At 37.2% G+C, this 19588-nt stretch overlaps 1 protein-coding gene across 1 annotated transcript in view; it reads left to right on the forward strand.

Annotated features, from left to right (window-relative positions):
• UBE3D (ubiquitin protein ligase E3D) overlaps nucleotides 1-19588 on the forward strand; it is a 77408-nt gene that overhangs the window by 39802 nt on the left and 18018 nt on the right. The window contains exon 10 of the mRNA XM_030944771.1: nucleotides 6730-6868. Coding sequence (XP_030800631.1) covers nucleotides 6730-6868 — 139 coding nt within the window. The remainder of the gene's footprint in view (nucleotides 1-6729; nucleotides 6869-19588) is intronic.

A 19588-nucleotide genomic window follows, 5' to 3' on the forward strand; every position in this document is an offset into this window, starting at 1 on the left:
AAATATACTACATTAAAGTATATGTACTATATGCTATATATATGATGAACTTTAGTGTAAGAATTATATATCAGTAATTTTATAATGAGATTGCTTTGCAAGTGATAGTATTTAAGGCCATGTGAAAATACAGAAATTCAGTTAAATGAAGTCTTGTCTCTATAGTGCTACACTGAAAAAAAAAATGTTTCAAACTTCAAGATGGAGCTTCTGTATTGACCACTGTAGTCCATTGCAAAAAATACAAGGCATGCTCACTGCCTTCTTACTTCCTAAATATTTTGCTCTTCTCTTGCTCATTTCCTTGCAGGGACACCAGTGGGTTAAATTTCTGTTCTTACGGTTTTTGTTTCTTATGAGAGATTTAATGCCTATTGGTTTGGGATACCATGCAACTAGTAAAGATCCCAGGGAAAATTTGCTCCAAGCCCACACTTGACACTCCCAGCTGCTCAGGATAAATAATGAATGGTAGAACACAACCACAGATGTTAGTTTCAGGACAGAAGCAGTGGTTCTACAAAGCAATTTTTTTTTCCAGGGGAAAGATGTACTTTCACTGTAGACTGTGAAATACTGCACTTCTTAGTTGTCCATATTATTTAAATTTTGGTAAGAGTTCAGTAGCTAATGAGCAGGCATTGATTTTTATGTTGTTTTTAGATCGCTGGAAGGATAATTAAAAGTATAAATAACTTAGCCTCCTGGTACATTAAGTATATAGACACATCATCAACCATAATTAAGAATTGTTTTTAGATTAAATCACTTTTACAAATAGTTATTTAATTTAGCAGGTTTGTCCTTTGGTTCAGTAAAGTCATCTGTCATTTCTCTCAGAGCTGTAGCTTGTGGAAAGGGCAGCTTTAATAACATTCAGTGAGCTCTGAGATTCAGGGCTTAGCTTCTGTCAGCTTTTATATTGGATTCTTCAGCACAGGCTTGATTCATCAAAGCACTGAAGCTACAGTTAACATCTCCTTCAAGAGTTTCACAGCATTTGCAGCCCTAAATGCAGAGCACATTTACCTAGATCATAGTTAATAAAATATAATTAGTACATTACCTCAGCAACACTGAGTAAGAGCTTTTGCATTTTCCCATTTTCCAGTTTTGACCTGTGTAGACTACCCTCAGTTAGTGTATTTATAGAAGTAGCTTGCTAAATTAGAGGTGATGATGGGGGTGTTCTGGAAAGGAAAAAAGGGCTTATCTGTTCCTCTTTAAAAACAGCCTTACTTTGTTGCTGAGAGAGCTCAGTTGCATTTAAAAGTGAATCTCATGTACAATGAAGGGTTATTATCGATAAATGTCTTTAGCACTGATGGAAGAGGCTTCTTTTGAAATAAATGCAATCTGGTTAGAAGTCTGGTCCAGTTTTTAAAATCTTGTGAGAGTCTTCATCAGTTTTTCTCAGGTTTGAGATACAAGTTTTCTTTTGCTTCCCTGATGTGTCATGTATTTGCATTTTTCCATGAAGACTTAGGATGTTATGGGTGGGTTCCATGACCTGATGGATGGCTGTGTTTAAGTTAGTTTACTAGTTCTTATATCAAGAAATTATTAAATAAATGTATTTCATTATTTTGGTGTCATAAAACTTGCTTTTAAGAACACAGTTTTGAAATGTTATTCTAACTTATATAGACAATTCATTGGCATCAATTCTACAGAGAACAGTGGACAAATACCATTCCCTGAGGCATGGTGATTCAAATGTAAAACATTTTCTAAAACCATTGTGATCAATTATTTCTGTTAGAGAAGTAACTGTCTTTAATCTTATCTGAGTAGTTATTTTCAAGTTTTACTCCTCTCTGCTTTCAGAATTAATTGCTTGAATTTCAGAGAGCATTAGTTGATTTGTTTTTATTTTTTAAAGAAATCAAAATTTTCCTGGATTTCACATTATTATCAACTAAACAACTTTGAAAATACCACTTCATTTTTAGAAATATTTTATGCATGTGACTATGGGAACTTTACTTTCCTAGCTGTATTTCTTTGACTGGTTATGGGAATGTGAGAATCATATAAAAAAATTAGAAATTTCTCCTTCAAATGACCAGTTCCTAAGAGAAAGCGTTGAAAAGAGCAAGCGGGAAGATAGTCTCAGTTTGTCATCTTTATGTCTTACTTGTTTGGAGTGCTCTGTTGTGACAATTCAGCACATAGCACATAACTGTTTCACATCAGCATCTAGCCAAGTATCACCCTCCTTGAGCAGAGTTTTACTTCTTCATTTCTGTACTACTTCAGTTCAGTTCTGAATTGTGTGCCAGAAATATATGGAAGTTTTATTAGCATTCATCGTATGTGATTCTGTCCTTTTCAGAATGAAAGTTATGTGAAGGTTCTAATTATATCTTTCAATCTAATGTCTGCTAATTGTGTTTTCATGGGTGAGACTAATAGATATCTCTTAGATTGAGCAGAAGAAGTTCTGAGTTTGAGCTTTCACTCTGATCTGCAGAGGCTGCATCTCAAGTTTGATTAACACTGGGGAAACCTCTGACTGTTGTTCTTACTAGGGATCAATTCCATTATCACCAATTCTTCTTCCTGCCTCAAAATTTAAGATTTTTTTTTCCAGTTGTCGTGAACCCTCAACATAGAGTGCACTTAAGTAAAAGCACCAAGTCTCTCAGTTTGTTTCACTCATTAGGGAGTATGGTGGGCTCTGAAGAACGTGTTTACTTTGTTTATACTAGTATATTTTGCTAGATAGAAATACCATATTAATAAATTCATGCTCGTATTCTCCAGGGTAAACACCACTTGATTAGCTGGTATATATGTTGCTGTGTTCCATCAGCAGCTTTTCTCTGTGCAGCAACTAATGTGCATTTCTTCTCAGTACTCTCCTGAAAATCAGGAAAACATGAAACTTCCCCATACCTAATTTATTTGAGATCTTTCTTAAGAAAATTTGGTTGAAATAAACTGAAAGGATTAATACAAGTTTTGGGGAAGAGTGGGATAAAGAAAAGAGGGAGAAAATGGAAAGAATGGAGTAGCAGACAAAATGCTTGGAATTGTGTTTTCCTGTTGGTGAGATCACTGACAGACAAAACTGGATGATAATGGTGATTTGCAGAGGTGAATTTAACATCCTGTGAAAAAAAATCACTCTGGCATGCCCTTTTCTTGACTCAGAGCATGGTCTGAGCTTGTACCATTTTCCTGAGTATGCTTTCCTACATCTTACTCTTTTAAAGCCTGGTTTCTAAAACGGAGTCACATTTCCCTCAAATATTGGCATGGCCAATAGGTAGGGGTGAGATTTTACTTTTCAAAAAATTGGTCCAAAATAGGTGCAGTCTTGCACCCCACAAGGACTTAGGGAATTTGTTTAGAATTTATGAATTTTGTTTAACACTGAGAATCATATTTTCTTGTGTCAGACTGTGAAGTTCAGAATCTCAAGATTTCTTTGTGGTGTAGAAAAGTTGAATATTTGCTGAAGGAATTATTCTGTTGTCAACCTCACTTTCCTTAAGCTTTTGTCTTATCTCCCCCCTTATTCCTTTCAGCCAGCATAGAAATTGTGCTGTGATGTCTGGGAATTGTGCTGGGAGTGATCAGCTGAGCTGTCCTCTGTGGATGCTCACTCTCCTGAGGAGCATTATCAGCCCATCTACCTCTTCCAGTAAAAAGCAGTGTTCTGTACTGGAAGTGAGACAACTCCCTTTATATAGAAAGACCATGAAACTAGGGCAAAAAACAGTGGATTCTTTATGGTTTGTTTTGCTTTCATTTTATACATAGATGCTTATTTCTTTCCTCTGCAATAGAGATTATGGAAAAGTGCTTCTAACAGCAACAGGGATAAAGAGGAACAAAGAGAAATGATCTAATAAAGCAGTGACTTTTCTATAACCATTTGTGTTAAATGCTGTGAAAGGGCAAGTCACAAGGACTAATTCCTAACATGTGTGTTCCTGGAGCAGTAAATACTGGGATATATATGTTTTGTTTGTAATTAGGGAATGCACTGGAATAATTTCAGGAAATATTAATAATTGAGCAATTAATAAATAAGAATTCCAATATAATTAGGCTAAATGTCTTTATGCAAACCTTCTTTCCCTCAGATAAACCAACAGCCACAAAAGAAAAATCCCCATTTTGGTGTCAGGGCTGTAATAGTTGAACTTTAAAATGAGGAGGCATCTCCAGAAAATCCTGTATCAAAACACAAGAATAGAATCAGGGTACTGATCTAAGTTGTGATGTTTTGAATATTGTTTGGCGTTCTGAAAAATTTCTTTGAAGAAAGGGTGTTGATCTGTGGAAACACCTTCCCAAGACCCAGAACCTTAGCATACCACCTCCAGTCTCCAAACTCTCTAGCTGTGTTTGAAGGTGCCTGCACAGTGCTTTGTTTAGATTTGCTGATTTCTGAAAAAGAGAAGCCTCTATTTTTGCTAGCTTCACCTAAATTTTCCTACATCACCAGATTGTAGAACATGTAGAGAAAAGAATGAGTAAGGAGCATATAAAGGTAAGTTTCTAATTATGTGGAGAAATGAAATTACCAAGGGATCAGGAAATGTAAAGCTTCATTCTGGATTACAGTTAACAAGACTCCTTGGTTACTGAGTACTTAGGGCTCATCATCTAGCTTTGTGTTCCTCCTGGAACATTTATAGAATCACAGAATGGTTTGGGTTGGAAGGGACCTTAAGGATCTTCTAGTTGCTATTCCCCTGCTGTGGGGAGGGATGCCTTCCAGTAGACCAGGTTGCTCAGAGAGAGCCCCATCCAGCCTGGAACTCTGAACCAGTCAGGGCTGCCTTTTCTGGGCTTGGCCACTTGTGTAGTCTGTAGTCTTATAAAAGAATCCTGTGTCCATTCAACACTAACATAGCATTTGTGACTTAACTGGAGGTTTGTACCTTCCAATAATGAGAATACTCCAGAGTCTCTTCTAAACATCTCACCTTCCTGTCCTAGTGGTCAGTTGGGGTTTTTTGTAGTAGCTTTAACAACTTTTCCAGATCCATGTGTCACAGTATAAATGTCCAGTGAGATAGTACTTATTATTAAGCCTGTTAATGTGTAGGAGGTTTTGGCCTCTGCGCTTTGATATGTTGGAAGTCTTAAGTGATGCACTGCCATTAGAAGAGCCAAGGGGTGCCTTCCTCCTTCTCCTTGCCATGTAAAACTTAGATCTTCTTTTGTCAAGATGACTCATTCTGGTGAGGTTTGAGAAAAGAAATTATATATCTGGTAATCTAGATGTGATATGATTCTCTTTGTCTTTTACTGTGGGGACAAAAACAAAAGAGAGAAAACACTTCTTTTCAAGAGATGAAAGCCCCTCTGGCATTCTTTGCATTATAGGTCTTGCTTCTATGTATCAAAGCAGAGTTGGATTCTTATATATGCATAGATAAATTAGGAAAGAGAAAAAGATGTAAATATTAGAAAAAAAAGCAGAGTTGAAATTTGAGTGGCCAATTTCAGACTAATGGAGGTAAGAAAGTGAAAGTACACCCACTCTTTGAAGAAAGATGTGTAAATTATGCTAAGTAGGACATCTTCGAGAAGAACTAAGAAGGTGCTGTGTATAAAAAGTGTATATGCAAGCCTGTGTGTAAGAAGCAAGACTTTACAGTGAGTCATTGTTTGGGAGGCCTGAGAGAATGAGAACCATCCAGGGTGACACAGATATTGTGAAGAGAGTATTTGCTCAATTTTCACCATGCTGAATGCTGGGGCCCCAAGTGTCTAAAAAAATGCAGCTATTTCTAGAAAGTACATTAAAATAAGCTGTTATGTTCACAGGCAGTGGTTCAGTCAGAAGAGCTGGAGGAATTTAAAAGTGAAAGCTGATGCTAAGATTGTTTATTGAAATCTTGAAGTCTTGGACAGGGAAGGGTAGCATCATTGTCTTCCACAGCAATGTGCTCAGGTCTGCTGAGAATAAATGGCATTCATCTTACCCAGGAGTATCTGATACTGCCTGCTCAAGGTTATTAAAGTAACTGGATCACTGATCAGTCTGTCAGTTTGTGTATTATGGAAGAAATAAGCCTGCACTATAGGAAGCAGAATGATCTTGTGTTTTGAGTATATCTTGTTGAACTAATCTTGTTCTTCAGCATGTGATAGTGGGAACAGTTTACAGGAATATGCTTCTGAAATGTTGTTTTTATGAGTAACTCTAGAAATCTTAACTCTTTTGCTACATCCAAATTAAAAAATCTGTATAAAGTGAACTGGGATTGATTTTTGCTTTGTATAGACTGTTAGTAAGGTCCCAGTGAGCATAGTGCACATCAGTTTTGAAAATCATCCCTGACCTCCTGTCTTTTTAGAATTAAATGAAATATTTCTAGAAACAAAATAAAAAGTGGAGGCATAATGTACTGTAAAGAATACTCTATGTGTAAAATCATTGTATAATGGGAAATTACAAGTGACAGATGAAATTTTGTTCAGAAGTAATGAAACTTTGAATTAGAAACACGAGTGAATTTTTCTAAAATAGGCTAAGTTTTCCTTTCACATTATGTATATTTTTGAAAGATATTGGTGGTATGGGTAAGGCACTTTATTTAAATACACCGTGTTTTTTGGTAAAACACACTGATCTTTGACTTTAACAGGGAAAACATGAAGGGAATTTTTTATCACAGTGATATGACACGTTTTAATACTTAATTGAAACTCATGGTTTAGATGTATTTTAAGAAAATGAAGAAGCTTTTTTTACCTCTATAGGCTTGCTGATGCATGGGAAGATGATATGGGAGTTCATCCTTTAAAGTTTCCATCAGAAACATGTTTGGAATTATTGTTGATACTGGGTCGGAGTACCACATCTCTGCCACCTTCGCTTCGATGCATGAACTCTTTTCAGGTAAGGAACAGCTTCTGTTTCAGTATAAAGGTGTTACTTTTGGAAAAAGAGATATACCTGGGGGTCATAAACCCTTTCAGAGGGTTTGTCTTCTGTAATTGCATGACTCTCCATTACATTAAAATGTAGACCAAGATGGAAAATGCCATTGGATTTTTAATCAGTTCATTACAGTTTAAAGTTGATGAAATTTAAAGGAATTTCATCAAACTTAGGCTACAGTAGCTAGAATAATTATTAAAAAATCTTTCAGGCTTAAAAAAAGTCCTCAGCAACAAAATAAAGATTTCCAGTGGTGAAAACATTCTTCTGTGTGTTACTTTGGAAGTTCTCAGCAATCACAGGAATTTTCCAAAGGAAACATTGTTGCAGGCATGTTTAAATTGTGATTTTTGTTTCTTTTGTAATGTGGTTGGAGAGTATGATTTTTACAAATGCAATAGAGACAACTGAATTCATGATGATATGCCATAGCAGCTCAGCCTTTTTATGATGCTTCTGTCTTCCCCTGTAGTTACATAGTCTGTAGGTTGAGTATTGATGCAAATCTTAAGTAACCAGCTGTTGAGCAGGAAGTGTCCTGAGTCTGTGTTTGTTCTGCCAGCTATGAAAGAATCATCATCTTGGTGGGACTGAATGTTCTTAACAGTTTGTAACATGAAATCAGGTAGCCTCTATTTGTCTGTATTTCCTGTTTGTACTTAAGGCACCTCTAATTAGTGTTCCTGAGCTATGTTTACTGAAAAATTGTCTTTTTGTAGATTTTGAAGAAAAAAAAAGGTTGTAAAACAAAATCAAGTCATTGACTTTAAGAGAGTTACACTGATGTACAGCTGCTGAAAACTCCTGTTTTAGGAAATAGGTTCCTGCATTGTTTCTCACTTTGCATCTTGTGTGCTTGGAAACAGGAAATCTGTACATGGTGATCACTTGGGTACAGCAGCAGCCACTGATTGCTTCAATTTTCTTTTAATACACAAAGTCAGAATTGTTACTGGGTTGTACATTCAGAGGCCATAAAATGGAAGAATCTCCTGGATGCCAATAGATTGCAATAATTATAAATTTCAAGGTTTGGCCAGCAGTAGTAATCCATGCAGCTGAGTAGTCCATGTTTTCTATTAAGAAGTGAACATTTTGGTTGTCTAATCCAAGAGGATGTATTCCTTGTCTCTTACATTACCAGTAATCTGTGGTAAAGTCTTCTCTGCTTTACCCATGACAGCTTAAATAGGAGTCTCTTCCTATATGCCGAGGCTGTGTGTCGTGTATTGTTTCTGTGCATACTCAGTCCCATGTTGTATATTTGGGATTCCCTTTAATTTGTGTATGGGGTAGAGACAGGAAGTGATAGATGTCTGTCAGCTGGTGTTTTTACCTCAGAGTACACAAAACATCAGACTTTTCTTTTTTTCCTTGGCTCTGGATGATTGTGCTCAGTTGCTCCTGGGTAATTTTAGCTTTGTGAGGCTACCTCTGTAAAGAAACCATTGCCCTTGAGGCGCGTGGTACAGGTCCTGGAAGCATAGATTATGTCAGCCATGGGGTGGGACATCATCATCCCCTGGAGACCCTCTGACCATGGCCTTTCAACCCCAGATTTCTGTGGAACAGATGAAAGCAAACAGTACTGTGCTAAGCTCATTTACTGAGCGCTGGCCTGCACAGATCGTGGTTTTCCTGCCTGTGTGCCAAAGTTGGCAATGTGACCATGCCCTGTCTTTCACAGCAACACACTTTGCAGTTTTTGAAAAGCCCAAGTTAGAAACCTGCTCTGCTAAGATAATGTTCTATTTTGCCAAGTGGGAGGAAAGGAAAATGGCTTTTTTGATAAAATTCTGTGACTCCAACTGTCACTCTCCTTGGCAGTCAATATCACCAAATGTTTGCCCTAGAGGGCAAACACTGTCCAGTAAAATATTGTTTTATTTATTTTTATCTTTATAAACCATGTTTGGATCTCAGTCAGTGAATACATGAAGCAGAAACAAAGTTTGCCCAGGCTTTTCCCTGATGCTTTATAATGGTTTGCCAGCCTTATAATTTTGGGGAATTTTTTCTGGCTTGTTTCTTCATGTTCGGTGAATACTAGAATTACAGATCCTAGTTTTTTTGTATTTTTCTTGGAAAAAGCTGGCAAGATCTGAAGAGAGCTTGAATAATGATACTAAATTGTGCTGTTGCCTGGGCATAAGATCATGCTGCATCCAAAATAGTGAAGGTTGTGAGCCAAAAAGGGAATAATAAAAGGGCACTAATTGAAAACTGATATTTCATATATCTTAATGGAGTAATGGCAAAATGACAAAACTAGCTATGCTTTATTTTGTGGTAGACCTTAATCTGGCAGTTGTCTAGAAAAATTTAAAACATTTTATTTCTATATTACAATGAGACTTGTATTTGAACTGAAAATAATTGCAGTTTCCTGTTATCTACACAGTGGAACAGTGGCTGTCTTGTTCAGCAGGGGCCAGGGTCCTGCAACTGAATGCTGGAGGAGTTAGAAGGGAAAAACAACCCCAGAAAGTGCCAGAGTTTTCTCCTTTCATTTATATGTGTTTCCACAGTTGGACACGTGGTGAGGAGTTAAATGGACCACTGCTTTCTACTGGTGCTTTTCTTTATGTTTTCATACAGTATTTGGAAATGTATCTAACAAGCAGCTCTATTGTAATGATCTAAAAGTTACAGTTTAACTCCCGACACCCTGTCGCAGGAGCTTTTAAAAATCCAGGTTTTTAATTAGGTAACCAAAAATTATCTCGTTGACACCCATGCTTTTTGAGAATGTATTTACCCTCTCTCCCAATTATATTACAGTATTGCAGTGTTGACGAGCCAAAATTTTAGTTGGTGTGCATCTGCATTGGGTGATGCTTAGGCTGTAAAAAGCACACAAAGGAAATCTGCTTAGTTGCTAATAATCTGTAATAAACTCTGTTCTGCCTTGTGCTCTGGAAGTACTCTCTGGGACTAGCTTAGCAGACTCTGTATCAGTGCTGAGACATAAATTACCTTTTTATTTTCCATTGGTGTGCTACTGCTTAGTAACATAATATTTGAAATCACTTTTCAATTCGGTTTTGACCCTGTAAAGATCTTTCAGTGTGATTTATGTTTCTAGAGGAGCCTGGGAGAGAAGAGCAGCAGCAGACTGTGCTACATCGCTCTGCTCAGTTTAAGGTGCTCACTACAGCCAGCTTATAAGTTTGCCAGGCTGTTGAGCCTAGATACTAGGTTGTCTTTGGCTCATCTCTCATTTCACCTGAACAATTGCAGTGACATTTTTTTGGTGGGCTATAGAGAGGTAAATCTTAGGAAGCCTGAGCTTGTAAACTGTGAAGGATTCTGTTTCTTGCTGGTTGATGGCAGCTCCTGGGTTTACTGGAGAACACAGGTTTTTCCGCCCTGACTTGTACCTTCCCAGGCTTGTAATCCCTCACCCATACTAAGGATGTCTCAGATCAAGGTAATAGGATTGACTGAGGCACTTGATACTTACCCTGGAGCAATGAGAAAAGCAGGAAGAAGAGAGAGAGGAGTTTGCTACTAGAAAAGATTAATTTTTTTCGTTTGCTTTTGCTCTGAGCGCTGTTTTGCCGCTTTCTCTTCAGCTCCATTACTCTGCACGGAAAGCTGTGGTACCTTATTAGACACTCAATCTATATAGCTGTCCACCCACCTGAGCTGTCAGCCCTTTGCTTTAGGAATGGTTGGGCTTTACTTTGTGTATTATTCTTAATACTTGCAAACACTTGTAGCTAGCACCCACTTGAGTTAGCATGTACTTTATCACAGTGCTGCTCGGCTGCTGCTTCTGAGCACAGTCTCAGAGGCTGTGTTGGTATTTCAGAGCCTACAGCGCAGAACAGTTAACACAGGGAGATGCTTTTAAGTGACAAGTAATCTCTGCTGTGTTTTTCTAACCTTATCTCATCTTTCTCTGAATTCAAGCACAGTGAACAGAAAATGTCCTGGATATTGAATTCTTATGATGATATATGGGGCTGTTGAGCACATTTTCTCTCACTGCTGTTGTTGTGAGAAACCAGATATTTTACTTGCCCTATCAAGGTACTATTCATAAGGCCACAGACTGTAAACAACAGTTTTCAGAGTTAAACAGATCATGGTTTTATTTTTACTTTTACAGTTGCGTGAAATTGAAGGAAGATTGTGATTAAGAACTGCTGAGCTGCTTCAAAATTTTGTTTCAAATAGCTCTTGATAGTTTTTGGAGCTGCATCCAGTGCCCCTGGTAGTTTTCAGCACAGTGTCTGCTTTGGTTAAGAGAAGTGAAGCCACTGTTTAAGAAAAAACAAAAAACTGTTTATCCTACCATTGCAGTAAGAATCCCTAGTGGCGTCTCTGAAGGAAAAACTCATTTGCAGTTACTTTGCTTTCAAAAAAGAAGGAAAAACCCAACATTTCTCATAGAACAGCCTGTCAATTCTCTGTCATTTAGTCTCTTAATACAGTGTAGAAAACTTGCTAAAGGCAAGATGGTTTAGAAATAGAGAATATCAGTTGCTCAGAAAATATAAGAATTAATAAATACAGTATTCATTATCGTTTAGTAGCTCTAGTGTATGAGTATCAAAAGGGTCATGGAAAACAAAATATAACATTACTGCTGTCTCTCAGGTCTATGCTTGGTCCAAACTAAAGCGTCCCTTGATATTTGGTAGTTTTTAATATCAATACTTTTATGTTTTATGTGTCACTGTATATATGAAAAGCAATTTCAAAATAATTTATTGCAAGAAGTTAGCTGAAGATAACAGATGCATCTGTGTCTTTTGACAATCCTTTTTGAAGCTAACAGCTGAGTAAGATTTACAAAAATCTGTTCAGCTTTTCCATTTGTTCTGGGCATCTGGAGCAAGAGAAGATGCATGCATTCTTTTAAACTGGATTCCACTCCTTTGGAGTACTGTCAAACAGCAGCAAAGAAGGATAAAAATACAATAAAAGAAAATATTAGGAGTGAAGAAATGGCTTTCAAAATATTGTGTCTTTTATTATTAAACTATGCCAGAAAGGAAAAGTAAATAAGTAAATTCATGCAGTAAAATGGCTTATTATCCCTTTAAACATTTTTTTAAATCACAGGCTATTACTTGCTTAGTGAAGATCTCCCACAAAATGAATTAGAAGCCTGAATATGTATATTCTATAGTATTTCACAGACAAATGATGAGTTCCTAGACACGGTACAAATTTTTAAAAAATATTTCTCTCAACTGCAACTGCCTATGTCTCTGAAACTTTTGCATTAACATTGACAGTATTATGAAGCAACCACTGCAAATACATTGTAATCTGTTCAAATACAGTCATGCTTGCTTTCCTTAGCAGACCGGTTCTACCTAATGTAAACTACAGTGAACAAACTCTGAGTATTTAGTGCCAGCCTCTTTTGGCCACTCAGATTTCACCCAAAATAATGATGTTTTGATTTTTGCAAATTACTATAAAGTGCCTGCTATATGCTTTTTGTAGTTTTGACTAACTCAGATAGGTTTCCAGGATGACACAGAATGGATTTTTTTTCTGTTTTATTTGTGATTATGATGTGTAAGTTTTTAAGTTTAATTTCAAATGATTTATTTTAAACAGGAAAGAAGTACCTAAACCTTATATTTGAAAGCAGACGTAGTTTTGTAAAACATGCATACAAATATTTCAGCAGCTTTTAAATAAAAGAACTTACCATGTATATATTTAGGAGTTTTTTTCATATTTTTTGCATTTAATAAGAGCCATAATAAATCTATTGAAACACTGCAGAATAATTAGGAAAAAAATTCTAAAACTCTATGAACAAATTAAAATATAAAATTATGAATAAGTGCTGCCAAGAGCAAATGATATTGAGAGTTAGTGTTTCAATAACAAATCTGAATACTTCTTTGCAGAATTATAGAAATTTCTATGTTAAATTAAGAAATTATTATTTTGTTTGCTGCTTAATTATTCCATATTAAGTTGATTTATATTATGTCACTCAGGTTATCTTACTTGGTGTTCACTGTAAGCTATCTTTTAAAAGTATCTCTGGAGCATTCAGGTGTATGTGTTGAGACTATCCCTTTCGTTTGTTGTTAACCTCAGTCTCAAAGGGAACAATTTTTTAGTTGAACTATAATTAGTATTTTTACCTTCTTGTTGAAACTGTACCAAAAATGTTTCATACTATTCTGCATGCAGTTTATTAAAGCATAATGTCTCCTGGCTGAGAACTGTTCAGTTCTGTATATGCAGGACCTTATTGAAAAATGTCTGTGTGTCCTTATGTGTCCCTATATGACTCATCCATATCTGCAGCACAGGCTCACATTTCTAGGCTATGGTTTTGTGATATCTGTAGCTGCTTTGGTCATGCTAATGGGAAGGTATTATTTCCCTTATCTAATATGTGGCATGGCTACATTTCCTCTAATGGGAAGGAGCTGCCCATTTATATTGGCCTGAAACAGAATGAAATCAATCATGTGCAAACCTAAACTGAAGCTATGAATAGGAAAAATGCAAGCCAAGCTTACTTGTGGAAGTACAAGATTTTGTGATCGTTTCAGTGCTCAGTGGTGGAAAATCAGAATCTTGACAGCAGTGGCTCTAAACCAAGATTCAAAATTTGTCATCAGTTTCTCAGAAAAGGTAAATTGTTCTTTTCTTCCAAGGCAGTTCTTCAGTAACGAGGAAATTAAGAGAGAGTGAACCTGCACTTACCATAAACAGAAGGAGATTAAATTACAAAAAAACCCATGTACTCCAAGAAGCACTGAACATGTAGATGCAGGCAAGTGCCTGCTCTGGAAGTATGGTCTTCTGCTGCTTGAGAGGGAATATCTTTTGAAAGAACAATTCATTTCTGCAATTCCCTTTGCCTAGAATATAGCAAAAACCACGTGTTGCATAAGCATGTAGTAATACAGTTCAAAGCAGTTTTCTTAGAAAAGATGCTCAGATATGTCATATGGGGGTTTGACCCTGGTTGCCCACCAAAGCTTCTTTATCACTCCCCTCCTTAGCTGGACAGGAAACTGCAATGATCAGCATCTGGGTCGGTCAATGAAAGGACAGGAGGAAATCACTCACCAGCTACTGTCATGGCCAAAACAGATTTGGCTTGGGGAAATTAATTGAATTTGCTAACAATCAAATCGGAGTAGGATAATGAGGAGTAAAACAAAATCTTGAAAATGTTTACCCCTGAGTCCTCCCTTTTCAGGTTGAATATATTCTCAATTCTTTGACAGCTCCTCCTAGCGGTGCACGGATGTGGAGAATGGGGGCCATGGTGAGTTCATCACACATTGTCTCTGCTGCTCCTTCCTTCTCAGGCAGAGGACTCTCACACATTTCCCCTGCTCCAGTGTGGATCCCTTCCGTGAGGTGACAAGCCCTGCCAGCAAACCTGCTCCAGTGTGGGCTTCTCTATCCATAAGTCCATTCAGGAGCCTGCTCCAGCACAGGCTTCCCAGAGGGTCAAAGCATCCACCTGCTCTGGCACAGGTTCCTCCTCAGGCTGCAGGGGAACCTCTGCTCCAGTACCTGGAACACCTCTTCTCCTTCTCCTTCACTGACCTTGGTGTCTGCAGAGCTGTTCCTCCCACATAGGCTCACTCCTCTCTCCCAGATCGTTGAACAGGGTTTTTCCCCCTTCTCAAGGCTGTTATGCCGGAGGCACAACCACCGCCACTGATGGGTTCTGCCTTGACCAGCTGTGGGTCCATCCTGGAGCCAGCTGGCATTGGCTGTGTCAGACATGGGGAAGTTCTGGCAGCTTCTCACAGAAGCCACCCCTGAAGCCTCCTGCTACCAAAACTTTGCTATGCAAAACCAATACAGGCATTTACCATTCAGATGTGAATGTACAATTAATTGCCTGGATCCTGTTTAGATGGTCTGGTATAGCCTGTGAATAAACTGCTTGAAAGGGGTGAAGACAGAACTAATTTTTCCAGTTTTCATCTATTGTGAACGTTCTGATTTTTCCAAGTCTGAAATCTAAAAGTGTATTTGTTATGTCCTAATGATTGAGTAGTTGTGTAGGTAATGCACAATTAAGCAGAAATTGAGAGTTTGTCTTTATCAATAGGCACCACACTGTGGAAAAGACAAATACCCATGTTTTATGTACCTGAATATATACATAAAGAAGTCTTATGGGAGGTCTGATATACTACTAGACCATCATTCCTATTTATTAATTGAGGCTGTTTGTGACTGAGAAACAAGCTCTGCTGAAAAGATATATTTAGACCTGTACGTAACCAAATACTGCAATACATGTTCAATGTGGTTTGTGTAAGACTGCTTCCCTCCATAACCTTGGCATCTCTGAGATAATCTTAGCTCTACCCAGATTGCAATTAATAGCTTGATTTATGTGAGGTGCAAGTGTCAATATTGTAGCTAAAAATGCACAGAAATCACATTATCAGCTACAAAGAGCTCTTTTGCTTTAAAAATAATACTGAGTCATTGGATAACAATGGTTCTATAATGGAGATTTTCCTTAGGAGTTCATGTTGTTATGCTGTGTGTTTTGTGAATGTGTGTTGTTATGGAAAGCCACAACATTGTTCATTTCCATTAAGAGTCTGGATAGAAGCTTTGAAGCTACTTGAAGAGTCCAGAAAGCTCTGCAGAATAAAAGATGTATTTATAAGGATGATTCTTAGTGGGTTTAAAAGTGCTTTAAAAACGGATGGATACAACTCTCTTAGATTTCAGCTATAGGCTGGAGTAGATATGATGTTACCACAAATTACAAGATTTTGAGGAATCCTGAGGGAAGCTGTCAATAAATCCTAGCATTTTATTAACAGATAGGTCAGCTTGCCAAGGCACTTAGAGCAGCTCAGAAGTGTTACACGTTCAAGAGTTGGAAACAGTAATAATGTCTTCAAGGAGACAAATGGACAAATAAACAGAAGGCTGTAAACCCAGAACATAATAATTGAATCGATGACTTGACTATGATAAAGTGCATGGTGGACAAAAAGGAAGAGGGCTGTTAAGTTCTCCTCCTTTTATTGTCAGTTGAAAATGAGTCTGGAATGGATCTTTTGGTGAAGAAGTCAGTAATGCCTCCAGTGAGAAACATACAATTTGCCTTCCCTCAGAAGCAGAAGTCCATCATTCTGTTGCAATGTCAGTAGAGAGTAGTGTGCTCTAAATCTTTGTGCTTAAATCATAGGTCTGTTCCGGGGGTGGTGGCTGATGACAAATGGTCCTGCTTGAAAGCTTCTGCTTCTTAAAGAAGAAAACTCTGTTTGGATTTAGAAAAGCTACAATGGGCATGGCATGGGGAACAGGACAGAGCACTGTCTGTCCACGGGTAGGGAGAAACCTGAAGTGTAAGAGATGAGATTGACCAGCTACCCTTTTACTAGGCTGGTGATGTTCTCATTGGCATACACCAACACAATTGTGACTGGCCAAAAAAGGACAAGATTATTTCCTTCTCTAAGTTGTTTGCTGCTTTGATCTATAGAAAAGATCAGTTTTGTGAATATTTCTTTGTAATAGCTCCTCTGCTTTTGATACAAAGGAAGCTGGTTTACACATGGGAGTGTGTGGAGGTATCTCAGCCAATGCATTTTATAGAGCTGCTAAAATAAGATTTGGAATATTCCCGTGGGAGGAAAGAGAAGGGCAAAAGGGTGTGTAAGCATTAACACAACCTACTGAAATAAGGAGACTGTTTAGCATCCAATAGAAAGCTGTCATGCCTTGAAGTGAAATGTGGCAACCATTTAGCAATATGCAGAAAAACTTGCAGAAATCTGAAGATGCCGTAGCAGAGTGAGATCACAGGGAGTGTTGAGTGGGCAGAATGTGATTGCTGTTTGGACTTTTACCAGGCATTTTGGTTAAAGTTTCTTCATCTGTCTCCCAGAAGCCTGACAAGTAAAATAGGAAGTGATTCTGCCTTATGGAAGGAAAGAAAGAAAAAAATATTTTTCCTAAAGAAAAAGAAAACTTATTCCTATATAGCTAATGTAAACTATAAAAGCATGGTGTATAGAGAAAGAGACTATTTTAAAACACCAGTTCCCAGCCTCCATTATTTTTGTGGGCTATGACACTGTAGATAAATGAAACCAGATCAGGGAGCTATATTTCTTCTGTTGCTTTTAGTGAGCTTGAGTTTTATATGGAAAATAGAAGAAAAAAAAAAGTATTAAGTACCTTGCATGGAAAAGAATCTTGCCTGAAAATTTGTACAAGTGAAGATGTTATTTTAATTGTACTGACTATTTTGGCTACTCAGTCCACTTCCAAGTTCTTCCAGAATGCATGGCATTTCTAAATATTATCCTGAAAATGACTGAACATTTTACTGTTCAGATGTTCTCACTTCCTGTGACTGGTACTGCTGACCCTTGTTCTGCTTCATATCAATAACTGCATAATTCAGCTTTAAATAAAAGGTTTTCTTGCTGTTGATGCTCCAGTCTTTGACATATTTGCTATTTTCATATGTCCCACCAAATTAAAAAAAGGCTATTATTGTGTAATGGGGGGTGACTAGCTAACAGATTTCTTTCTTGACTCACCAGAGAGCTTGCTGCTGACTTTATATTTCATGTTTTCATACAAAGTCTATTTCATTCATCATTTGCTCGATTTACAGAAGTTAAATTCTGTCCTGTTTCCCAATTTGTTAACCATTTTGAGTTTTATGCGCTGATGAGTTTCCATGTTACTTTCTCATTTTTATTACATACAAATTTGCTTTGTTTCCATGCCATTTATGAGCTGACAGCTCTTTAATTCTTGCACCTTTTCCCTGTTTAGATGCTAACTTTTAATGCTTACCGTTACCTAATTGTATTTTCCTCTTTTCAGGTATGGGAGGGGGGAACAACAGGGCTTTATATCCTTCTTTGTAGCAAAGTAGAATCAATTGTGCTTCTTAAACTTTAAAAAAAAAAGTCTGCTGAACACACAGAAGCCTTCCTATCATATTTCAGTTTGCCTTCTCTGCTTGCACAGAAAGGAGATGCATTTTCAGCTGTATTTTTGTGGAGCAGTAGCTAATGACTAGTCAAATTAATCAGAAGTGTCTATTCTGCATGATTGGCCTGAGGATATATTCCTTTACGTGAATGCTTTTCCTTTTTTTAAGGTAGGATGTATAATGTGACTAAATAATGTCTGTAAAACTTACTGTATTCTGTTCTGTATGCTTTTATGTGTCTGAGCTATATTGCTCAGTGCTAAGATTGATTTAGACCTACTGAGTCTTATTCTGCATTTTTTAGGCCACTCCTGTGTGAGGAGTTTGGGGAGAGACCATTCTCCCATTTGCCTGGTAATTAGATCATCTTCTGAGCACTCTGCTCAACAGGGTTGTATCTACAACACTAGATTTAGATGAAGCAGAGCTCTGATTCCACCTGGAAATGATTGTGCTCCTGTAACTTAGTTAAAATGAACTGTCAGAAGTGAGACAGTGTTTATGTATTTTTTAAGTGTAGCTCAGAAGCTGGAGAAAACCCTGGTGACACTTCGTAGCTAATCATTTTATGTAAGCCTTTCCTGCAAAGGCAGGGCATGCATTCCTAATACAAAACAATGAAGAAGTCAAGAGGGACTCTTTTACAACAATACTGATACTGGTTAAAGTACTAATACTTGCTAAAGTGCAATGTCACTGTTGGATTATACTCCTTTCCCAGCCTACATTCTGATAATTTACAAAGCAACTGAATGCCTGGTTAAATATGTCATATTTAATATGATTAAATATTCAATATGATTCCAATATGATTCTCAAAACAACCCCATACTATTTTTTTACAACAAGGTAATCATCTTGAAGATGCAAGTCACAGAAAAAGAATTTCATGTGAAGATATTATCTTAATCTCACATACTACTCTGTTTATGCAGAAGTGACTTGTCAGTCCAGTTTTCACCATTCTAATAAAAATTGCCAGGACTTTGGATTACCTAAAGTTCTCATTCAAATGAACAAATACTGAGTGGTTTTTAAAGTTAGGCAATCATTTGGGGTGTCCAATTGAAGACTTAGGAGCCCTTTCCTCATCTTGTAAGCTTAAAAATTCTAGTGGTGGTCCTTTAGTGGTGGCAGCTTTGCTTTAATTAGTTTGTGTGGTATTACAGAAATTCACCTGAAGCGTTTGTGGTGAGATAGCTCAACATTGTAGGCAGGGACGTGAACTTTTGAAGTTAATATCAAAACTCTCTTTGGCTTCAGTGGCGCAGAACTGGCCTGCAAATGAATAAACCAGCCAGCTGGATATATTGTAGGCAAATAATTATTGCAGACTCTGAAAGTTCCTCATTAACACTATTGCATGTGAACTTTGCAAGCAAATGCTTGAAGCTAATCTCCGATAGCTATTTGTTAGACAAGTGAATTAATAGCTGTGGCTGCTGGTTCATGCAGAGGGTTCTCTGTTGGGTTTTTTTGTCCTTTATTTGAGGACTTCAATCAGTATAAATGATTTAAAGGCCTCACTCCACTAGATGGGGAAAAGATGCTTGTAATGTAGTACTTGCTTACACTCTGCAGTTATTGATATGATATAATATTTTTACACTTGGGTAAGTATAGATTTTGAAGAAAAGAATTTAATTAACACTGAATAAATGTTCCTCATAAGGGAAAAATTCTCTATTTCTATTTCATTAATGCTTCATGCTTCTAGCAGTTAACTAATTTAATTTTATTCC

Source organism: Camarhynchus parvulus, chromosome 3 (assembly GCF_901933205.1).
Source record: "Camarhynchus parvulus chromosome 3, STF_HiC, whole genome shotgun sequence".
In the NCBI taxonomy this organism is placed as follows: Eukaryota; Metazoa; Chordata; class Aves; order Passeriformes; family Thraupidae; genus Camarhynchus; species Camarhynchus parvulus.